Raw genomic sequence first — 18,907 nt, 5'->3', positions numbered from 1 at the left:
TTCACTGAAACATTTAGAGCGCTCGCGCGCACACACACACACACGCACGCATGCACACAGCACGCGCACAAGCACTATATCCTTCTCTCAACGGCCCTCGAATCATTGTCTTCAGTTCACTCCAGCAGTTCAGAAAAGGCTAAGGTATGGCAACATGACTGGTGTCTTGCACGCGCGCGAAGGCGCGTGTGCAAGACACTAGTCATGTTGCCATACCTTAGCAACAGGCATGATACATTTGATTTTTTTCCCTGTTTCTACGGTTTCTTGGGCTGGATATGGCAGCCTGGAACGGTTGTTCAAGTGCATCTAAACTTGGCATGTTAGTAAACGTGCCACAATTAACAATAATGCATTGCACTGGTGCAGCTTGGGAATAACCATTTTGTCAAGATGGGGAGAATACAAGTGTGGATGGCAAGTGTATGGCAGTGTATGGCAGCTGCATACCCCTGCCATACCCAATTGACGCCCCTGCACTCCATCATCACGGAGCTTGTGGCGAGGCTAACTGCTAGCTAGGGTTGTTCGATTAATCGATTTTTAATCGTAACCCGTTTTTTTTCCTTTGGACGATTTAAAAAAATGGAAATCGTAAAATCGATTTTCACTTTAATTAGGGAAATTCTTACTCATTGGAGCCTTGCACGCGCAAAAAGTACACAGCCCCGTCCTCCTAAAGCAGGACGACAAGGTCCGACACCAAATTAATTCTACTTTCTATCTGATGTGTAATTTCTTTGATGCGCGTTTAGCGCACGTCAGACTGAGCAGAGTTCACCACCGCACTGCGCTCACTCGCGATGGTTCAAGCAGCAAACAGAACAAAACGCTGCTGAGCTGGTAAACTTACTTACTTGTTGTAGTTTGAAAGAAGCTTATTAATTCTGTGTTACCCACCTACTGACTGTAGTCTACTCCTAGTCCTACTGTCCCTGTCACTGTGTTAATTTTGCGTCGGGAAGCGAAGCGCTTCGTCTCCGTTTACAATCAGTCAACATCTCCGTGCATGAGTGGTGCAGGGCAGGGGCGTAGCCAGGAATTACATTTTGGTAGGCGAAATGCCTACCAAAATGCCTCACCAGCCTCCAAGAGCTGGCTTGTTTTGGCTGTTTTGTCACTCACTATTGATAATGAAACACTAAGGACGCTAAGTTGTATGTGATTGTTGCACAACTAAAGTTATTATTATTAATACCCTTATTGTTTTATTGCATTTTGCTATTTGGCTATATAAAAAAAATCAAAAAATGAAACAATAATGAAAAAAAAAATCATTTCCTTGCATTTTTTAAATGAAAACAAAATAGTTGAAACAATGTATTATTCTTTTAACAAAAAATCGAAATCGAAATCGAAAATCGGGATTTCAGAGAAAATAATCGAGATTTAATTTTTTGGCCATATCGAACAACCCTACTGCTAGCACGCCCAACACAGGGCTTCCTGCCCAGGCCTGGCAATTTATTGTACCACCCATGCTCAAATTAATATGCTGATGGACGGTGATGTGCATGTGCTTGAGAGACGTGGCAAGAGAGCAGTGTGTGTGTGTGTGTGTGTGTGTGTGTGTGTGTGTGTGTGTGTGTGTGTGTGTGTGTGTGTGTTTGCTTGAATCCGCATTCAGTCATCATGCGTCATATTCCTTACTGTTTGTGTATCTGTGTTGCAGCCGGGCAACATTGTTTGGCTGTGTGAATGTGTGTGAGTGTGTGTGTGCATGTGCATGTGAGAGATTGGCTCATGCATTGGGTTGAGCAGAGGGCAGAGAGCCTTGTGTGACAGGCAGGGCACCAGGACGCCGGTTGGCACTGAAGCTCTGTGGATATGCCAACATGCAGGGGTGTCGCACCACATTCTGGGCCCTGGCCCCTGGGTACAAGGATTCACTGCGAGTCCCCTATGAAGAACATTCATAGGGGGGTTTAACGCAAGACTGGGAACGCATTATGTTGTGCTTTAACTAATAGCAGATATACAAGCTCACAGCACGGCACTCTGTGCCAAGCTTGTAGATCTGCTATTTTTGAAAAATCTTGAAAAGTCTTTCAAATCTTTTTTTTTTTCTTTTTTTTTAAAAACTATGTTTATATGTCAGTGGTGCTCAAACTTTTTCATGTGAAGGACTCCCAAAACGATATGTATTTGGCCACGGACCCCCATCGAAAAATATTTAGTTCCAGCCCAAATTTGAGTTACAAATGTTGAGAGCTCTGTAGCATAGAAAACTAATAGCTGTTTCCTTTCCTGTGGAATCTGGCAGTACAAAAGAATACCAAGCATTTACACACATATTTACGGTATGAATATGAATACAACACACACGCACACACGCACACGCACGCACGCGCACACACACACACACACACACACACACACACACACACACACACACACACACACACACACACACACACACACACACACACACACACACACATACCACCGTGACTGATAGTTTTAGCAGATAACAGGAAGAGATAGGGAAACTAGAAACTATGGGAGCAGGCATAAACAAAAGAGACAGCTGTATGGGCATCTCAGTGCGTGCAGTAGGAAGAAAATCTTGCGCACACACACGCTGTGGTTCTTGGATTACACGCACACACGCACGCACTCACGCACGCGCACGCACGCACACGCACACACACACACACACACACACACACACACACACAGTCACACACACACACACACACACACACACACACACACACACACACACACACAGTCACACACAGTCACACACACACACACACACACACACACACACACACACACACACACACACACACACACACACACACACATGCTTGTGGATTTAACCACCCACACACACACACTGAGAAACAAGACAAATAAATACAGGAAGTTAACTGAACAGCAGTCTGAAAAGTGGATAAGCAAATGACAGAGCCAGGAAGAGAGAGAGTGAGCGAGGGATAAGTGAGAAAACATTTTGTCTGACGTGTGACAGCTTGGTATGTTTTCATAGGGAGGGATCTCCCCAGTTTTCTCTCTGTGCTGCCAGAGAGATGAACTACCTGAACCTGAGTTGACAGAAAAACATGTTAGTCTCTCGACCAGGGCAGGAATTTCATGGAGGCCATGAAGGCCATGGCCGTCGTTGCCCCTCAGCTTGGACTTGTGCCCCACAAACCAATGGCATGACCTGAGGCCGCAGTGGCCTTAATACCCCAGCTGATTGTACCACTTTCTCCTCTGTCTCTTTCTGGTCAATATATATGTGGCGGAGAGAGTCGCAGCCCCAGCCTGAAGCCTCAAAAGTCTAGTATCTGCTCTCGTTCCATAGGGATATCCCTTTGGAGTAATGGTTAAGATATTGGACTTTCACGTGGGAGACTCGGGTTCAAAGCCGGGTGGGGAGGTTCGGATCACCTCCGTTACATTGGTGCCGTGACCCGGATCCGGGCTTCCCCGTAGGAGGAGGTCAAAGGGGTGTGAGTGTGGCGGAGAGAGTCGCAGCCCCAGCCTGAAGCCTCAAAAGTCTAGTATCTGCTCTCCTTCCATAGGGATATCGCTTTGGAGTAATGGTTAAGATATTGGACTTTCACGCAGGAGACCCGGGTTCGAAGCCGGGCGGGGAGGTTTGGATCACCTCCGTTACATATAGACAGTAGACACCGTTGTCTCTTTCTTGTCATGTACACACCAGTGTCTTTTGTTGAGATTCTGAAATCTTAAATCCCCCGAGTCCCCATCTTTAAACCAATCCAGTGACTTTGATTGGTGCAGGGCTGAGCATGGATCAGATTAAATACCATCATTATTTATTTCACTGCAGATTAGGTTATCATCCCTAACCCTTAAAGATGGGGTGCCATGATTTTTTCCCCCTCTAAAACATGATTATCAGCTATTATGATTATACTAGGAGGAAGATTTTTTTCCCAAAAAGTGTACAGAAAGAGTTAAAATTTGGTTTTTATGTGGCCACACCCACCAGTTTATTAAGTATGCCTGGTTGTCATGGTGGGTGGTGACCCAGCTGAAGTTAGCCACACCCACAGTGTTGGGTGAATGGTAATAGGGGATGACTCTATGATGTAATTGTATCTGTGTTTTTGGACCGGCACTTTTGACCCACAAGTTGGCAGCCTCCAGGAAAAAAAAACAAATTCAAAGGGAATACATAATTGCTCATAACAACCACACCAAGGGGTCTAATGAAGTACTGTCAACCTCCTAGACACATGAAAATCAGAAAAAGTATTTCAACCAATTCTTATAGACTAAAATCTTTTTTCAAGTGGCCTTGTCCCTAAAATGACGAAATTCCAGGCCTGCTCTCGACTAAAACCAGTTAAAGTCGTTTCTGAGGTTGAAGGAGGGATGCTCTCAAGAATGTGTTACCCAGTCAGAAGTTGTTGGCTACTGATCTGAGATGACAGAAATCCAATTCCGTTCTGACTGGAGTGATGAGGAAAATGACCTTTGTTCTGAGTGGCAGTTGAGACATGTTCAAGTTGAGACATGAACATCAAAGCAAAGAGAGATGTTTATTTAATATTGGAAAAAAAAATATTGTTTAGGGACATAATGGATCAATTGAGGCTTGGCAGTAGGTCAAGAGATCCTGGGATTAAACGTGATAATGAAACTACTGGGTGTTATCAAAAACTTCAAAAACATTTCCTACAGTTGAAGAGACAATGAAAGCAAAAAGTAACTGAATTGGCCTAAAAAGATTTGTTTTCCAAGTGACATCAGTGATTTCGAACTTAGAGAGACAGACCTCAATGGTCCGTCTTCATGCCGTGCGATCTGACGCTGCAGCTTCCCAGGTGTCCAAGTCGATGTTCAGGGCCTTCTGATCTCTCTTACAGATGTCTTTGTAGCGCAGTTTGGGTCTGCCTACGGGACGTTTTCCCTGAACTAAACTAATTATTTCAACATAAGATAAAAGGAAAATAATATAGGGTGCATTTTTTTTGTTGCTGCATTCAAGTTCAGGGGAGTTTGAACAAGGCAATTCTCTTGAATGCTGCCTTCGGGTATGGCAGGGAAAGAGGGCATTTGCATTTCTTTCACCATGGAAAAAATGCATTCATGGTCTGGACTCCGGAGAGGGCATTTTTTTTACAGACGGATAAAAGGGCAGGGGAATTTGGCTGCAGTGTGTTAAACTGTGAAGTATGACAATAGTATTTGCACACAACAATCACATACTTAAAGGGATATTTCACTTTCAAACATGTTTGGGTGGGGGTAATTGTAATTGTAATGTCTACTTGGGCTTTTGTGAACACCCCAGACCCAGTTTTTACGTTGCCTTATTCAGTTGATATTCATTCCCACTGTTCCCTCAGTTTAATCTGGCTATTCCATTCGCATTATTTTGACAGCACACACGCAAGCATGCATGAACGCACGCACACACACACACACACACACACACACACGTGCGCACACACTTTACTCAGTAAAGAGCTGGTTCTTCAGCAGGCGCTCTTATTCCACATCGATTAACAATAATAATAATAATAATTCTTTGCACTTAATGTGATTTTGTGATATGTCAATCTGGATGACAATTTTTGCCCAAGTTGTAAATTGTACTAATTCATTAATTCACAGTGAATTGAAAACACCATTTTGCCCAAGGCATTTAAATTACCCTTCTGGATCAGTCTTAGGGAGTAACAGGGATATCAGAGTCTCAACTCATTACACAGAACACCCAGAATGACAGACCAAACACATTTCTCAGATCTCTGGAGCAGGTTGCTTGTGTGACTGTGAAATGTATTAACCCAGTCAGAACGGTTACACATTATTGTGTATTATTATTTTATGCTTTAACTATTAAAAAATAGCAGATCTACAAGCTCACAACACGGCACAGAGTGCCGCGCTGCGAGCTTGTAGATCTGCTATTTTTGAAAAATCGTGAAAATTCGAATTTTGACCCGATTCTATAAGTGTCTTTTGAATCCTAAGATTTTTTGAAAAACCCAAGTTTCTTTGTCAGCAATCTGGACAGCCATCGTCAAAGAAAAGGTCCTTTTCACTTAAATGGAGCTCAGTTAGTCTGTTCTTGAGAGACTACTATGTCAGTGGTTCTCAAACCTTTTCATGTGAAGGACCCCCAAAATGATATGTATCTGGCCACGGACCCCCATCTCAAAATATTTACTTCCAGGGACCACCCAGAAGCAAAATTTGTGTTACAAACGTTCGCTTTAAACATACATAATATTCAAAGATTTGCACACATTTTTCACAACTTTTCAAAAATAGCAGATCTACAAGCTCGCAGCGCGGCACTCGGTGCCGCGCTGTGAGCTTGTATATCTGCTATTTTTTAATAGTTCAAGCATCCAATAATTTTAGGCCTATTCATTCACTATCTACACTTTATTTAACCACAATTATAGTCAGTGAATCCAGCCAATCAAAGCAGTGTGCACTCCTCATCCCTACCACTTGGCAGAGCGAATTATGTTCCTGATTGCAATCACATAACCTGCATATACACTCACACCCTTGTATTGGGGTGCCTGGCCCCAAAGGGACCTCGCCGCGCCCGCGATTTGGCCCCGGCCTCCCAGGGTCGGAATAATTGGATGCTTCCCGCTCTGTTTTTCCCACTTACTGGTTTCTCATTATACATAATACAGTACAGTATGTAATCGTCGCTACTGTTTTCATGCTAATGTCTTGCCTAAGGGTGCTTTCAAGCATCCTTAGTCAGTGAAGCATGAGCATGAGTCCATATCCATTTGCATGACTTACTGTAAATTCTCTTGGCATTTCGGAAATCTTATTTCATGCCATGCTGTCGAAAATATACCTCACGACAAGGAAACTACACTGATCCAATCACATTTAGTTTGCCCTTATTTAGCCAAGACATGGACTAGAGCAGGAACAGGAATTTCCACTAATAGCTTGGTCTATCTATTAGTTTAGAAATACATATTATTATTTCTAAAATAATATTTTTCATACTGTAACATACCTTCCTGGAGGAATTCACCTGCATTTGTTTTTCAACGTTTTCCCCCATTAGGGAAAGGGGTATTGGGTGAAAGAGTGCGCCAGGCTGCTATGGATCAGATATGATTTAAACCATTGTTTAAACAGGCTGGCTTGATTAACTGATTACACATTATGTCAACACATGTGCTAGTATTTAAACAGCAGTAAATGCTTCAGAACACATTCTTATTTCAGCAATTGGGTAAGATGGGTAATAGCCTAGGCCTACTGTAGTTGTGAGTGAGGTTAACTCTGCCACAAGGAAAATGATGCTAGTGAGCCTGTGACTTCTAAAGCAGGGGTCTTCAACGTTTTCAGGCCAAGGACCCCTTAGTCGAGAGAGATGACCCCCACAACCTGTAGATACAATATAGTTTAGTTTCATCGTTTGACAGCACAATCATAAATCAGTGTATTTTGGTTTCATCTAAATGTGCAGATATTTAACCACCTGAACAGTCAATACTTAATCTTGACCTTTCACTCTGTACTTAGTCTGCACTTTTTCCCCTCTACACGAAACCTCTTTGCCGGAAATAGCCGAGGCCTTGTGAGCTTGTAGATCTGCTATTTTTGGCTAAAGTTCTCAGAATATGGACGCTAGGGTTCAAGTGGTTAATATTGAAAAGGAGAAAAAAAAGCCTCTATCACACAAAGATTTCATTTGGAGGACCCCCTGTAGTAACTCTGTTGAAGACCCCTGTTCTAAAGGTCCTCATGCCATGCAAGGGGACGAGTCGACCACTGGGATAAGAACTCTTCTTCAGTACTGCTGTTCATCAGACATCAGGGACATACCGCCTCACGACAAACTTCGAATGCAGAAATGTACTTGCAGTCGTTGTGTTCTGTAGCACTGAGCCCATTTCGATGAACTCCTTCGAAACCAGACTTGTAGGAATTTGTGGAGTCAAAGTGACGCACTTGCAGACTCTGCAACTGGTCTTGGGGGTCATGCACAGCCAGGGACGAGCTGGCCATTGGGAGAAGTGGGACAACTCCCGAACGGCCGGTTCATTCCTGGCCGGTCCGGGCCGGCCATTAGGAAAAAAAATTAAATAAAATGTCGGCCGTCGTTCCATTTTTGGGGCTGGGCGGCCAACAAAGTAAATCGTCACTGTCGGGCAGAAACCTTGTATCTCCAAGTTTCAAATTTGTAAATTTTTTCGCAAAGTAAAGCCCTGCTTCATCATACCAGGCCGTCGCACAAAAGTAGTGAAAACAGCAGATCTACCGCGAGGCGTTGTGTGCTTGTACGGCTGTTTTACACACAACGGCTGTTTTCACTAGTTTAAATCATTTTTAAAATGATAAATACAAAACAAACGGTTTTGGACATACAAGGTTTCCACCTGACAACGACTAAATATAACTCATGTACAGTAATTGCCCACTAGCTTGTCACTTCTGAAATGAATGATCTGAAATGGCAAATCTTTGAGTAGCAGCAGCGCTATAGAGAGAGATCTCTCTCTATAGCACGCAATGAGGGCCTCAACATCATGGACGCCGCTGCAGTTTCATCATGCCTCTTCTGTACGCGTTTGGGCACTTAAAGCCAAAGACAATGTAATAGTGCACTTTCTACACAGAAAGACCTTTTGCATTGGTGTATGAGTGTTAGTGGAATTGATTGAGAGACTAGCAGGGCTATGACAGGCATGCCTCAGAGCATGTTGGATTATTCACAGTGGTCATTTTCCATGTACCAGTGGGCTTTCAACCCTTTTCATATCAAGGACATTATTTATTCGTCATTTGAGCCACGGAGCACCATTTGATGACATTTTGCCTCTCAGGCCCAAATGTAGAATATTTGAAGTTTCTGTCCACAATGCTGTATCCATGCTGTATTGATGTGGTGCCATAGGAGAGATAACTGGCAAACGTTGATCAAAATAACAATTATTCTACGTTCTCTAATTGTGTCGACTTTTTGTAAAGTAATTCAGATGTTTGACTCTTGAGAGCTTAAAGGAGCTATAGTCAACTTTTTCTTGAAAAACAGATGCTAAAATAAAAATAATGTTCGAAAAAAATATGCTTCATATATGTGTTTCTGTTAAAAGATTTCCACAAAAAGCGTAAAATAATGATAAAATAATCATTTTGGCCTTTGTCAGACTGACACTTTGTTTACATCCTATCAATCCATATAAAAGAATATACTAGGATGTAAACAAAGTGTCAGTCTGACAAAGGCCAAAATGATTATTTTATCTTTATTTCACGCTTTCTGTGGACATTTTAGAACAGAAACACATATATGAAGCATATTTCTTTTATAAAATATTTTTGAACATTATTTTTTATTTTAGCATCCGTTTTTCAAGAAAAAGTTGACTATAGCTCCTTTAAAATCAAACCAAATGGAGCCGTACAGGTCCATTTGGTTTCGATTTACCGGTTGAGAACCACTGCCCAGCTAAATCAGTCAGCCACCTGCCAGACGCGGGCGTGGGTGTGTAAGGAATTAACCATTTGACTTGTCTCTCCGTCCAACCTTGCAGGCCCTACGGCGAGCTGACCAACTGCACCTACCTGGTGGCGCTCAAGCTGGACTGCTTCTGGCCCAACCGGCTGGTGGACGAGTTCTTCATCCGCGTTCACACGCGCTACTTCCACGACTGCTCCATGTCCGGCCGGCTCCTCAGGGACCCGCCCAACCGCATCCTGGGGCCCTTCATCGTGGTCCCCGTCCTGGTCACCCTCCTCATGACGGCACTGGTGGTGTGGAGGAGCAAGCGCAGCGAGGGCATGGTCTAGTGCGAGGGCATTGTCTAGGGGGTCCTCAGAGTTACTAGAGGGGGGCTGCCAAATCCTTGAATAACTTGAACCCTCACATCCCTATACTCTTGAGGAGAACTTTAGCCAAAAATAGCAGATCTACAAGCTCTCAACGCCTCGCGCTGCGAGGCGTTGAGAGCTTGTAGATCAGCTATTTTTGGCAAATAGGTTTGGAGGAAAGAAAAGAGCAGACAAAGTATCGACGATTTAAGATTGTAAGTGGTTAAGTGTCAAACAAGTCTATGAATCGATGAAATCGATGAGATTCTCCATCACACATTTATACAATATGTTGAGGGGGTCCCTGCGTCATCTCTCTCTCATCTAAGGGGTCCTTGGCCTGAAAACGTTGAAGACCCCTGGTCTAGTGTGGTGTGGGAGGGAGATGCCGGATTTGTGGGAGCTGAGGCGAGTGGGTCAAGATTAAAGTAAGACTGAAGCTCTTTTTGAAATAAATTATTTTATTCGTTATGGGCCAAACATGTTTCAAAATCTTGTAGCCGCCATAAAACTAAACAAAACTAAAACCCAATCGCACGAAGCATGACCAATTGTTTTTTGTCTGTCTTCTGAAGGTTTGTCAGCTACATTGATAAAATAGGCTGTTTAAGCAGGCCGTTTCTACAACCGCGACGCGAGGCGGGACTGCGGCTGTTTATGGCGTAATCGCCGTGGCAGTCAAAATCGTTAAGCAAACAGCCGTCGGCGACGGGGTCCCACCCCTATTAGTGAACTCTTTGGTTCCCATGGAGACGCGTATACTATACACAGCAGACGTTCCAGCCACTACGGGGGAAGGGAGCTTCTGCCGTTGTAGAGACGGCCGCGAGGGCAGGCAGGTTTATCTATCGAGCGCTGAGCTTTTCTGACTACAGGGGGCTCTGTTTAGGGGTTTTCCATGAAGGCTTTTTCCCTTCTTTTTTTTTGCCTTTGTCACACTGCGGGAAATAGGTTTTTCTACCACTTTTTGTGGTCACATGTTCAGATACTGGATTCTGATTGGCTAAAAACAGTGGTAAATCAGTCAACAACCTTGAGTTGGCTCATGGACCCCGCCCACTCTTGTGTTGCAACCCTGAAACAGTGGTAAATCAGCCAACAACCCACTCCCTTTCATGGTAAATGGCTTACACCTTACCCAAACACGCAAAAACCTTTCCCACAATGGGGATGATTGGAGGAGAAGTCAAATGGGGTTTAGTAGAACAAACTCTACTTGTATGTTTTTTAGCCTTCAGTGAACATTGGCAGTGGTACCATGAGGTTTTCCTGAGAGTGTCACAGGGAGATTAGGTGAAAGACTGTGGTATCAGCACTGATCCAGGACCACAGCCAGCATATACAGTACGGGTCTTTGGGGATCGTGGACACAGACTTAATCACAAGCTGACTCCATATGAGGAGCCGTGGTCCAGCAACCGTACACCCCTTGCTGTCCAGTGTGTGTAAGCGACACAGGAACTGAATGAGGCAAACAATGCTCCCCTTATATGGAGTGTGATTTTGTTATTTTATTACACACAGCTTCAAGTGAAGTGCCGTTGTCAAGGGAAACCACTTCAGAAAATCCATTTGTGCTTTGGATGAAACACCATCAACTCTTCCGACAACTGTCGCTGTTCTGGACTACCATGTGATGTTATAAAACATGTCAGCTATGGACTATGGAGAATACATGAGTGACTTGGATCACACACACGCACGCACGCACGCACGCACGCACGCACACACACACACACACTGTCATAGAAGAGAGAAAATCTGTTTCTCTGTTGTAAAAAAAAAAGACTATGAGTAAGCACTTTGCTTGTACAGTATACTGTTCTTCATCCATATGGCCATATCCCTGATAAAATACTTTTATTGGAAAAGAACGGGTGTTTTGGAGTAATACTGGAGCATACAGTAACCAGTGCAAGCCACAGTATAATAAAGTGACTCTAAAAATCTATTTTAACATACATGTAGGCTACACACACACACACACACACACACACACACAAATACATTGATTAAATAAAAAGTGTTAATAAGGGTTATATTATATAGCTGTTCTCTTGTGGATGTACGCTAGACAGTGTTTGACTTTAGGTTTGGTAAAGAATGTTTCGATTTGGTGTACTATGAAATCCTGAGTGTTAATTCAACTTTGACTTCAATTTCTACACTCTCAGAATTAGATTAACACTGAGTACTGTATTGGCACGAATATAGGACGAAATTTTTTTTCTTGAAAACACATCCTCAAAGTAGGGGGTGGTATTATAATCGGGGACTAGTCATTACACATCCGCGGTAAATTACGGTAAATGCATTGAATTTACCGGCGTTGATCATCGGCGTGAATGATGGGCGCACACGTGATCGTTAGCGTGGTGAAGTTTAATCCAAGCGCAACTGAAGCTAACGTTGCCTAGCAGCCTAGGCCATAACATCGATCCTGTCTACAGTGGATCGGCTATCGCTATCATGCGTCTGGCGCACAGTGTAGAGAATGGAGCAAAGAGACACCGATCTGCGTCCGCTAAGCTTGATGGGAAATGTTGTTTTTTATTCCCCAGCGAGGCAAAATACCTCTGTGAGTAATGGACTGTATGTAGTCTATTGTGATACACATTATGAGGACCCGATTTTCACAGTCTGAACTGTGAATGTTTGACTTTGATGGTTACTGCAATACAATACAGCAGAATGTCATCTCTGTATGAGCTTTTCTATAATAAATTTACAATAAAAAAGTTTTTCTTTATAAATAACTTTATTTTGTCTTCAACATATTTTTTTCCTAAAACTATATTTGAAAAATAGGGGTCGTCTTATAATCAGAGTCGTCCTATATTCAGGCCAATACGATAATCAGAGTTGTCCTATATTCAGGCCAATACGGTATTTTACTGAGTGGGCATGTTAGAAATGCTCCACAGACACATGCCATACTCTACGATGAAAGGGGGTTTAGATTACCAAAGGGTTCGGGGCATCCGTCATAGCGGACAAACAAATGTACACCTAGGGCTGTCACAATTATTACATAATCGTCTAATCGTGATTATTTGACATTATCGCAATTATTTTGTCATAATCGTCATAATCGTGAATGTTGAAAAATGTCCGAAATAGTGGAAATAGCAGATCTACAAGCTCACAACGCGTCGCATCGCGACGTGTTGTGAGCTTGTAGATCGGCTATTTCCACTATCAATGTTATTTTTTAAGTAGTAAGTTGTCAAATATGTCAGTAATGTATTTGTATATTTAGCTTATGTGTCATATCTACCATATGCAACTTCAAAGCCTAAAAGCCAAACAGAAATGTAATTATCAACAACAAATACACAATTAAATCGTTAATCGCCAATTATTTGAGTGACAATTAATCGTCATGTAAAATGTCATATCGTGACAGCCCTAGTTCGGGGCATCCGTCATAGCAGACAAACGAATTTACACCAGATCGATTCATTCTCGAGACTTCATTTTAGTTTTCGTTGATATTTCTTTCGTTCATATTGGACTTGTTGTGTTCATGATATCATTTTCCTGGGCAGAGCGTTGTTATTCCGACAGCCAGTGGACAGGCAGCTTGCGGACAACTAGACTTTGTCTGTGGCCAGTCACAATTATGCGCCTGCGATCAGCTAGACTAAATGTTTACATCCCATAATAAACGGCCATGGCTGAGCGGGTTCGACATGCAGGCCGTCTGGGAATCGGACGGTAGCCGATTTGACCCTATGGCTCGCACATTCTATGTGTGTCCTTCTCCCTGAGCAAGACCATTAACCCCTAAGTCAGGGGTCTTCAACAAGGGGTCTGGGACTCCTAGGGGGTCCTCAGAGTTACTACAGGGGGTCCTCCAAATCTTTGTGTGATAGAAACTTTTTTCTCCTTTTTTATATGAACCACTTGAACCATAGCGTCCATAATCGGAGAACTTTAGCCAAAAATAGCAGATCTACAAGCTCACAACACCTTGCAGTTGTCTATTTTCGGCAAATATAGCTTTGGTGTAGAGGGGGAAAAGAGCAGACTAAGTACAGAGTGAAAGGTCATGTTTATTAAGTATTGACTGTTGTTCACGTGGTTAAATTTCTGAAAACACAAATTGACATGAATCCAAAATACACTGTTTGTGCTGTCAAACAATGAAACTATATGGAATCTACGAAAAGGTTGTGGGGGTCCCTGCTTCATCTCTCTCTCAGCTAAGGGGTCCTTGGCCTGAAAACGTTGAAGACCCCTGCACTAAGTAACAGCTCATAATAATGCGCTCTTGAGCAGCCATCAGCCCCCCCCCCCCCCCCCCCCCCCACTCCTCCCCTCCAGCGATTAAACCACCCGTGAAGACCCTAGGCCTAGAAGGAAGATGCACGAAAGAAAAATGTCTTTTAAGTTGTCAAATGAACAGTGAAAGTTTTACACAAACTCAACCAAGCGAGGAAGGGGCTGCACAAGCCAGAGAGGAAACACTTCAAATGTCATGCTCCCAATTTGGACGTGTCTGTCTTATTCTTTCACCGAGCGACCATACAAGAGACGCTCACATCAGGAAATGTGAAGGACTCACGGGTTGAAATGTCAAGTATGGCTACAGAAGCCATGATAAACAAGCATTGCTTTTAGGCAGTGTAGTGTTCGGTGCAAATGATGGCTATTTTAATAATCAAATTATGAAAAACAATATTTATACATCCAATCTGGTAAAGGTTTTTTATCTGAATTTCAATATAAAAGTAAAATAAAAAATAAAAAAATACTTGGAAAACAAGTCCTTAAAACGAACTATTTTATCATTGAGGGTCTTAGTTAGGATGACTCATCACTTCAATAGGAACCCATTATGTGCTTCAATTTGTGTAAACAACCATTCTGTAAGAGTGCTTGTCATTGTTTTCAAAGTGGATATCTCATTTTGGAATTAAACTTGTGTTTTTTTATTACTTGTTTTATTATTTAATGCTCTCTGTTATCCAGGTTTACATTTCAGGTTGTAAACAAAACAAAGCATCACACATCCTTGACTTCTGCGTCTTTTATATTATTTGAACTTTATCCAGTTGCCCTGTTGCTCAAGGCAATGTTGCAATGGTATTGCTTAACCCATTTAGAACGGGTACACATTTTGTGTATCATTATTTTATGCTTTAACTATTGAAAAATAGCAGATATACAAGCTCACAGCGCGGCACCGAGTGCCGCGCTGCGAGCTCGTAGATCTGCTATTTTTGAAAAGTCGTAAACATTAGAATTTTGACCTGATTCTATAAGTGTCTTTTGAATCCTTCTAATTCTAGGCCTAAATGGGTAACAGCTTTGCAAGTGCATCAATAGGGTTCTATTGAGTGTGCCTGCCAGTGTTTCCATTTAGTTTGGACCGTTTCTTCCATGGTGTCTTTGAGAGTTGGCCTTGTTTTACAGATTCAGTGACCTGCACAAACTCCCGCAGTCATCAAGAACACACTTTAAAAAACAAACACTGTACCTCGGGGCGAAATGATCTCATTGTGCTTTGGCTGTCAAAAGCTGCCGAAATAGTCAAAGTCAAGGTGTGATATGAAAGGTCTAATTTGCTGTTAGATTGACTTGATTGGACAATATTTGATCTTGAAAGAATTAAAGTTCTTTAAAATGACTGTCGTGAGAAACTCAAAACTTGGCAAATGAAATTTGTCTGTGTGGTCCACATGAGCGAAACTTCATATGAAAGGGCCTTTAACAATGGTGGAAAAAGTACTCAAATGTTTTACTTTTTTACGTACCGATACTGTAGAAGTAAAAGTCCGGAATTAAAAATGTACTTGAGTAAAAGTGTAGGCTCCCAGGGTGCTCGGACCACGCTACAAAAGTACGAAAGTGTTGGCATCAAAATGTACTTAAAGCACCGAAAGTAAAAGTACGAAACCTTTGAAAATAGCAGATCTACAAGCTCACAACGCCTCGTGATGCAAGGCGTTGTGAGCTTGTAGATCGGCTATTTTATAAATAGTGCTCCATGAAGAGCTGGCTGAATAGTAGGCCAGTCAATCTAAGGTTTGACCCAAAAAAAATTGCAATAGTAATGGTTCAAGGTTTTTTATGATCCTTAGGGTCATCCAAATAACATATTAAAAGTTGTGAATTATATATTAAGTGGATCAAGGTGAATTCAGGGGGTTGTAGACATTACTATTGCAATTTATTTTGGGTCAGTCCCTTTTTTTTTTAGCTTAGATTGACTGGCCTATAGCAGCTGGGCCAAATGTTGACCATCAATCACTTAGTTGAGATGTTACAGTGGTTGTCTGGTACGTTAGAAATGTTATGAATGTTTTTAGTTTGTTTGATTGTCTGTTTGTTTTGCTCTGCTAGCTCCCCAACCCACCCCGAACAGAACATGTGGCAGAGACATACAGGAAAAATATGATGTGAATTAATTATAGCAAAGAACAACATGGGTACTGTATACAGAGCCAACCACACAACTCAACCACATTATGGTTATAATTAGGTCCAGCTGCTATTCAGCCAGCTCTTTGTGGAAGAGACAGAGCTAGCTGTCTGTCACATACAGTACAGTATTCCTCCACAGACACCAGTCCATCTCACTGTCACAGCACTCTAACCAGGCCAGTTGAAACTGCCTTTGTCTACTGCAATGTAGAAATACTCTGTTACAAGTAAAAGTCCAGAATTCAGAATGTACTTGAGTAAAAGTATGAAGGTATTGGCATCAAAATGTACTTAAAGTAACAAAAGTAAAAGTACAAAATGTTTGAACTACAAGCTCACAATGCGTCACATCGCGACGTGTTATGAGCTTGTAGATCGGCTATTTTCAAATAGCCACGGTATAAAATATGGCTACAGTGTTTTATGTATCTTTTACAATATTATAATTTATATCTGCAAAGTAACTTGTAACTAAAGTTTTCAAATAAATGTAGTGGAGTAAAACAATATTTGGATGCCAGGTGTAGTGGAGTAGAAGTAAAAGTATTGGAAATTGGAAATACTCAATTAAATACATATACCTCAAAATTGTACTTAAGTAAATGTACTTAAGTTACTTTACACTACTGTGCCTTTGTAAGAGGACATACTGTGGAGAAAAGCTAAACGGGAGTAGCCTATCCACAGTGCTAAACAATAATGTCTTACTTCATGCTAACAGCATCTTACATATACCGGTAGGCCCTATCACTATCAGAAACTTATCTTTCCTTTATTTTTGGTGTTCACGTTTTTGTCTCCACCAGCCGAAGGCATGGGGGAGAGTATGTTTTCCCCTCCGTCCGTCCGTCCGTGCGTGCGTGCGTCCGTGCGTGCGTCCGTCCGTGCGTCCTCGCAGTTTGTTACCACCTAATCTCAGTCGCCGTACTCTTACAGATTTTGTCCAAAAATCCTACAAATCGGTAGGCAGTATCTCGACAGTCATGTGATCGACATGGATCTGTCCGATTTTGAGCCGTTTTGAACAAAATGCCTCAAATCCCAAACGCAAAGTGCAATTATCATGAAATCGCACACACACATTCCCACTAGGCCAAGGAAGGAACTTCCACTTATTTTTTTTTAAATCAGCCTCATGGTGGCGCTATAACAGGCCGATTTGTGGTTTTACCTATAACTCCACCGATCAGTGTCAAACTTTGTACACACACTCCCTAGAGGCCAAGGAAAAACCTTTTCACTGCATTTTTCACATCAGCCTTTTATAGCGCCACCTTTGAGCCGACTTATGTAAAACACATTTTTGGATATTACTCCTTCAGATTTTCTCCAAAAATAACACAAATCAGTACACAGTATCTCTATAGTCATGTGATCAAGTCTGATCCGATATTTCATATTCCATCCTGATTGGCTAATATTAGCTTCCAGCAGGTAGACTTTAGCAAAACACATTTTTGGAACACAATGCCTCAAATCATGCATGCAGCGTCCGATTGCCATGAAAGGTCAAAGGTGAAGAACATATGCCACCCTTTTTACATTGGCCTATTATACAGTAGCACCACCAGGACGCCTGGCCTGGTGGAGACCTGTGCTCAGAAGAAAACTGCTTCTAGTTGTAATTATTTTTAGCTGTTTAAGTAACTCTGTAGTGTGCCCCAGTTTGGTTTAGCTTGGCTGTTACATTCGTAAACTCCCAGATCCACTCTCATCAAGTGAAATGGGCATGAGCCGCAAATGTACTTGGACCACTTTTGTTTTACTCTTTGACAAAAACAGCCCATCTACAAGCTCATAACGCATCACAACAAGCTTGTAGATTTGCTTATTTTTTTTATAGCTAATGTAACCCCAGAATATGGTGGTTCAGTGAGGTAGACTGCATGGGAACAGAATGTTCTGAGTGAAAACCACCTAAGGAAATGAGTCACTGCATGAGTCAGGCTTCTCAGGTGAGGTGACAGAGGAAACAGTGTCAATGCACCAACCAAGTGTTCATTTAACCAGAAAAGCGATAAGTTTGATGTGTTACATATGGTTAAATTGACACTGAGGATTTTACTGTCTACCACTTGTAATGAAATGACAAGGAGCAACCTGGAGCAACCTTGCAACCTGATAGCTGCAAGGAACTACATATACTCATAATAAAAAACATAAACAAACAAAAAAATGAATAAAACTGAGGAGAAACCATGAGTAGAAAATAGACCATGAGAGAAAATGATGAGCAATGCATTTAAATAAATAAGCTAGGACTTTAAAAGGGGCCTGTCACCTAAAGGGTTACTGTCACTTTAAGAATCAATCAATCACAAGTTAATATTTTTATGATGTCATTGTGGGGATGCGCAATTATAAGCCAATCAAATTAATTGTCTGTATAGCCCGACTGTATGACTACTTACTGTACTGGTCAGCTGTTGTTGGGGGGCGAGGGGCAGATTACACTGTGACATGAGCTTCAGACTTTTTCAGACCGTTTTCAGAGAAGCTCATGTCACAGTGTAATCTGCCCCTCAACCCCTTTAGTTAACAGTACCCTTTTAATTCAAATGACACCTGGGTAGAGGTTTTGGTTTTGTAGTTACTGTCAATAGTTGCTTCATGGATTAGAAATTGCAACAACAAAAAACTGTTTATTACAGTTACAGTTTATTTAACAAATATTCATGTTGTTCATATT

The 18,907-nt window shown here is 42.0% G+C and overlaps 2 protein-coding genes across 2 annotated transcripts in view; one reads left to right on the top strand and one right to left on the bottom strand.

Moving 5' to 3' along the window:
- LOC308307614 (receptor activity-modifying protein 1) overlaps positions 1–9,768 on the top strand; it is a gene marked incomplete at both ends in the record, with an annotated part of 35,044 nt that extends 25,276 nt beyond the window's left edge. The window contains one exon of the mRNA XM_080752880.1: positions 9,513–9,768. Coding sequence (XP_080609006.1) covers positions 9,513–9,768 — 256 coding nt within the window. The remainder of the gene's footprint in view (positions 1–9,512) is intronic.
- The window catches only part of LOC308308322 (metallo-beta-lactamase domain-containing protein 1-like), a 403,236-nt gene that overhangs the window by 194,504 nt on the left and 189,825 nt on the right, over positions 1–18,907 (bottom strand). The window lies entirely within an intron of this gene.

Source organism: Nannobrachium achirus (assembly GCF_963921795.1).
Source record: "Nannobrachium achirus genome assembly, chromosome: 22".
Taxonomy (NCBI): domain Eukaryota; kingdom Metazoa; phylum Chordata; class Actinopteri; order Myctophiformes; family Myctophidae; genus Nannobrachium; species Nannobrachium achirus.
Note: the sequence above shows the minus strand (reverse complement) of the source record. Positions and strands in the feature narration are given on the sequence as shown.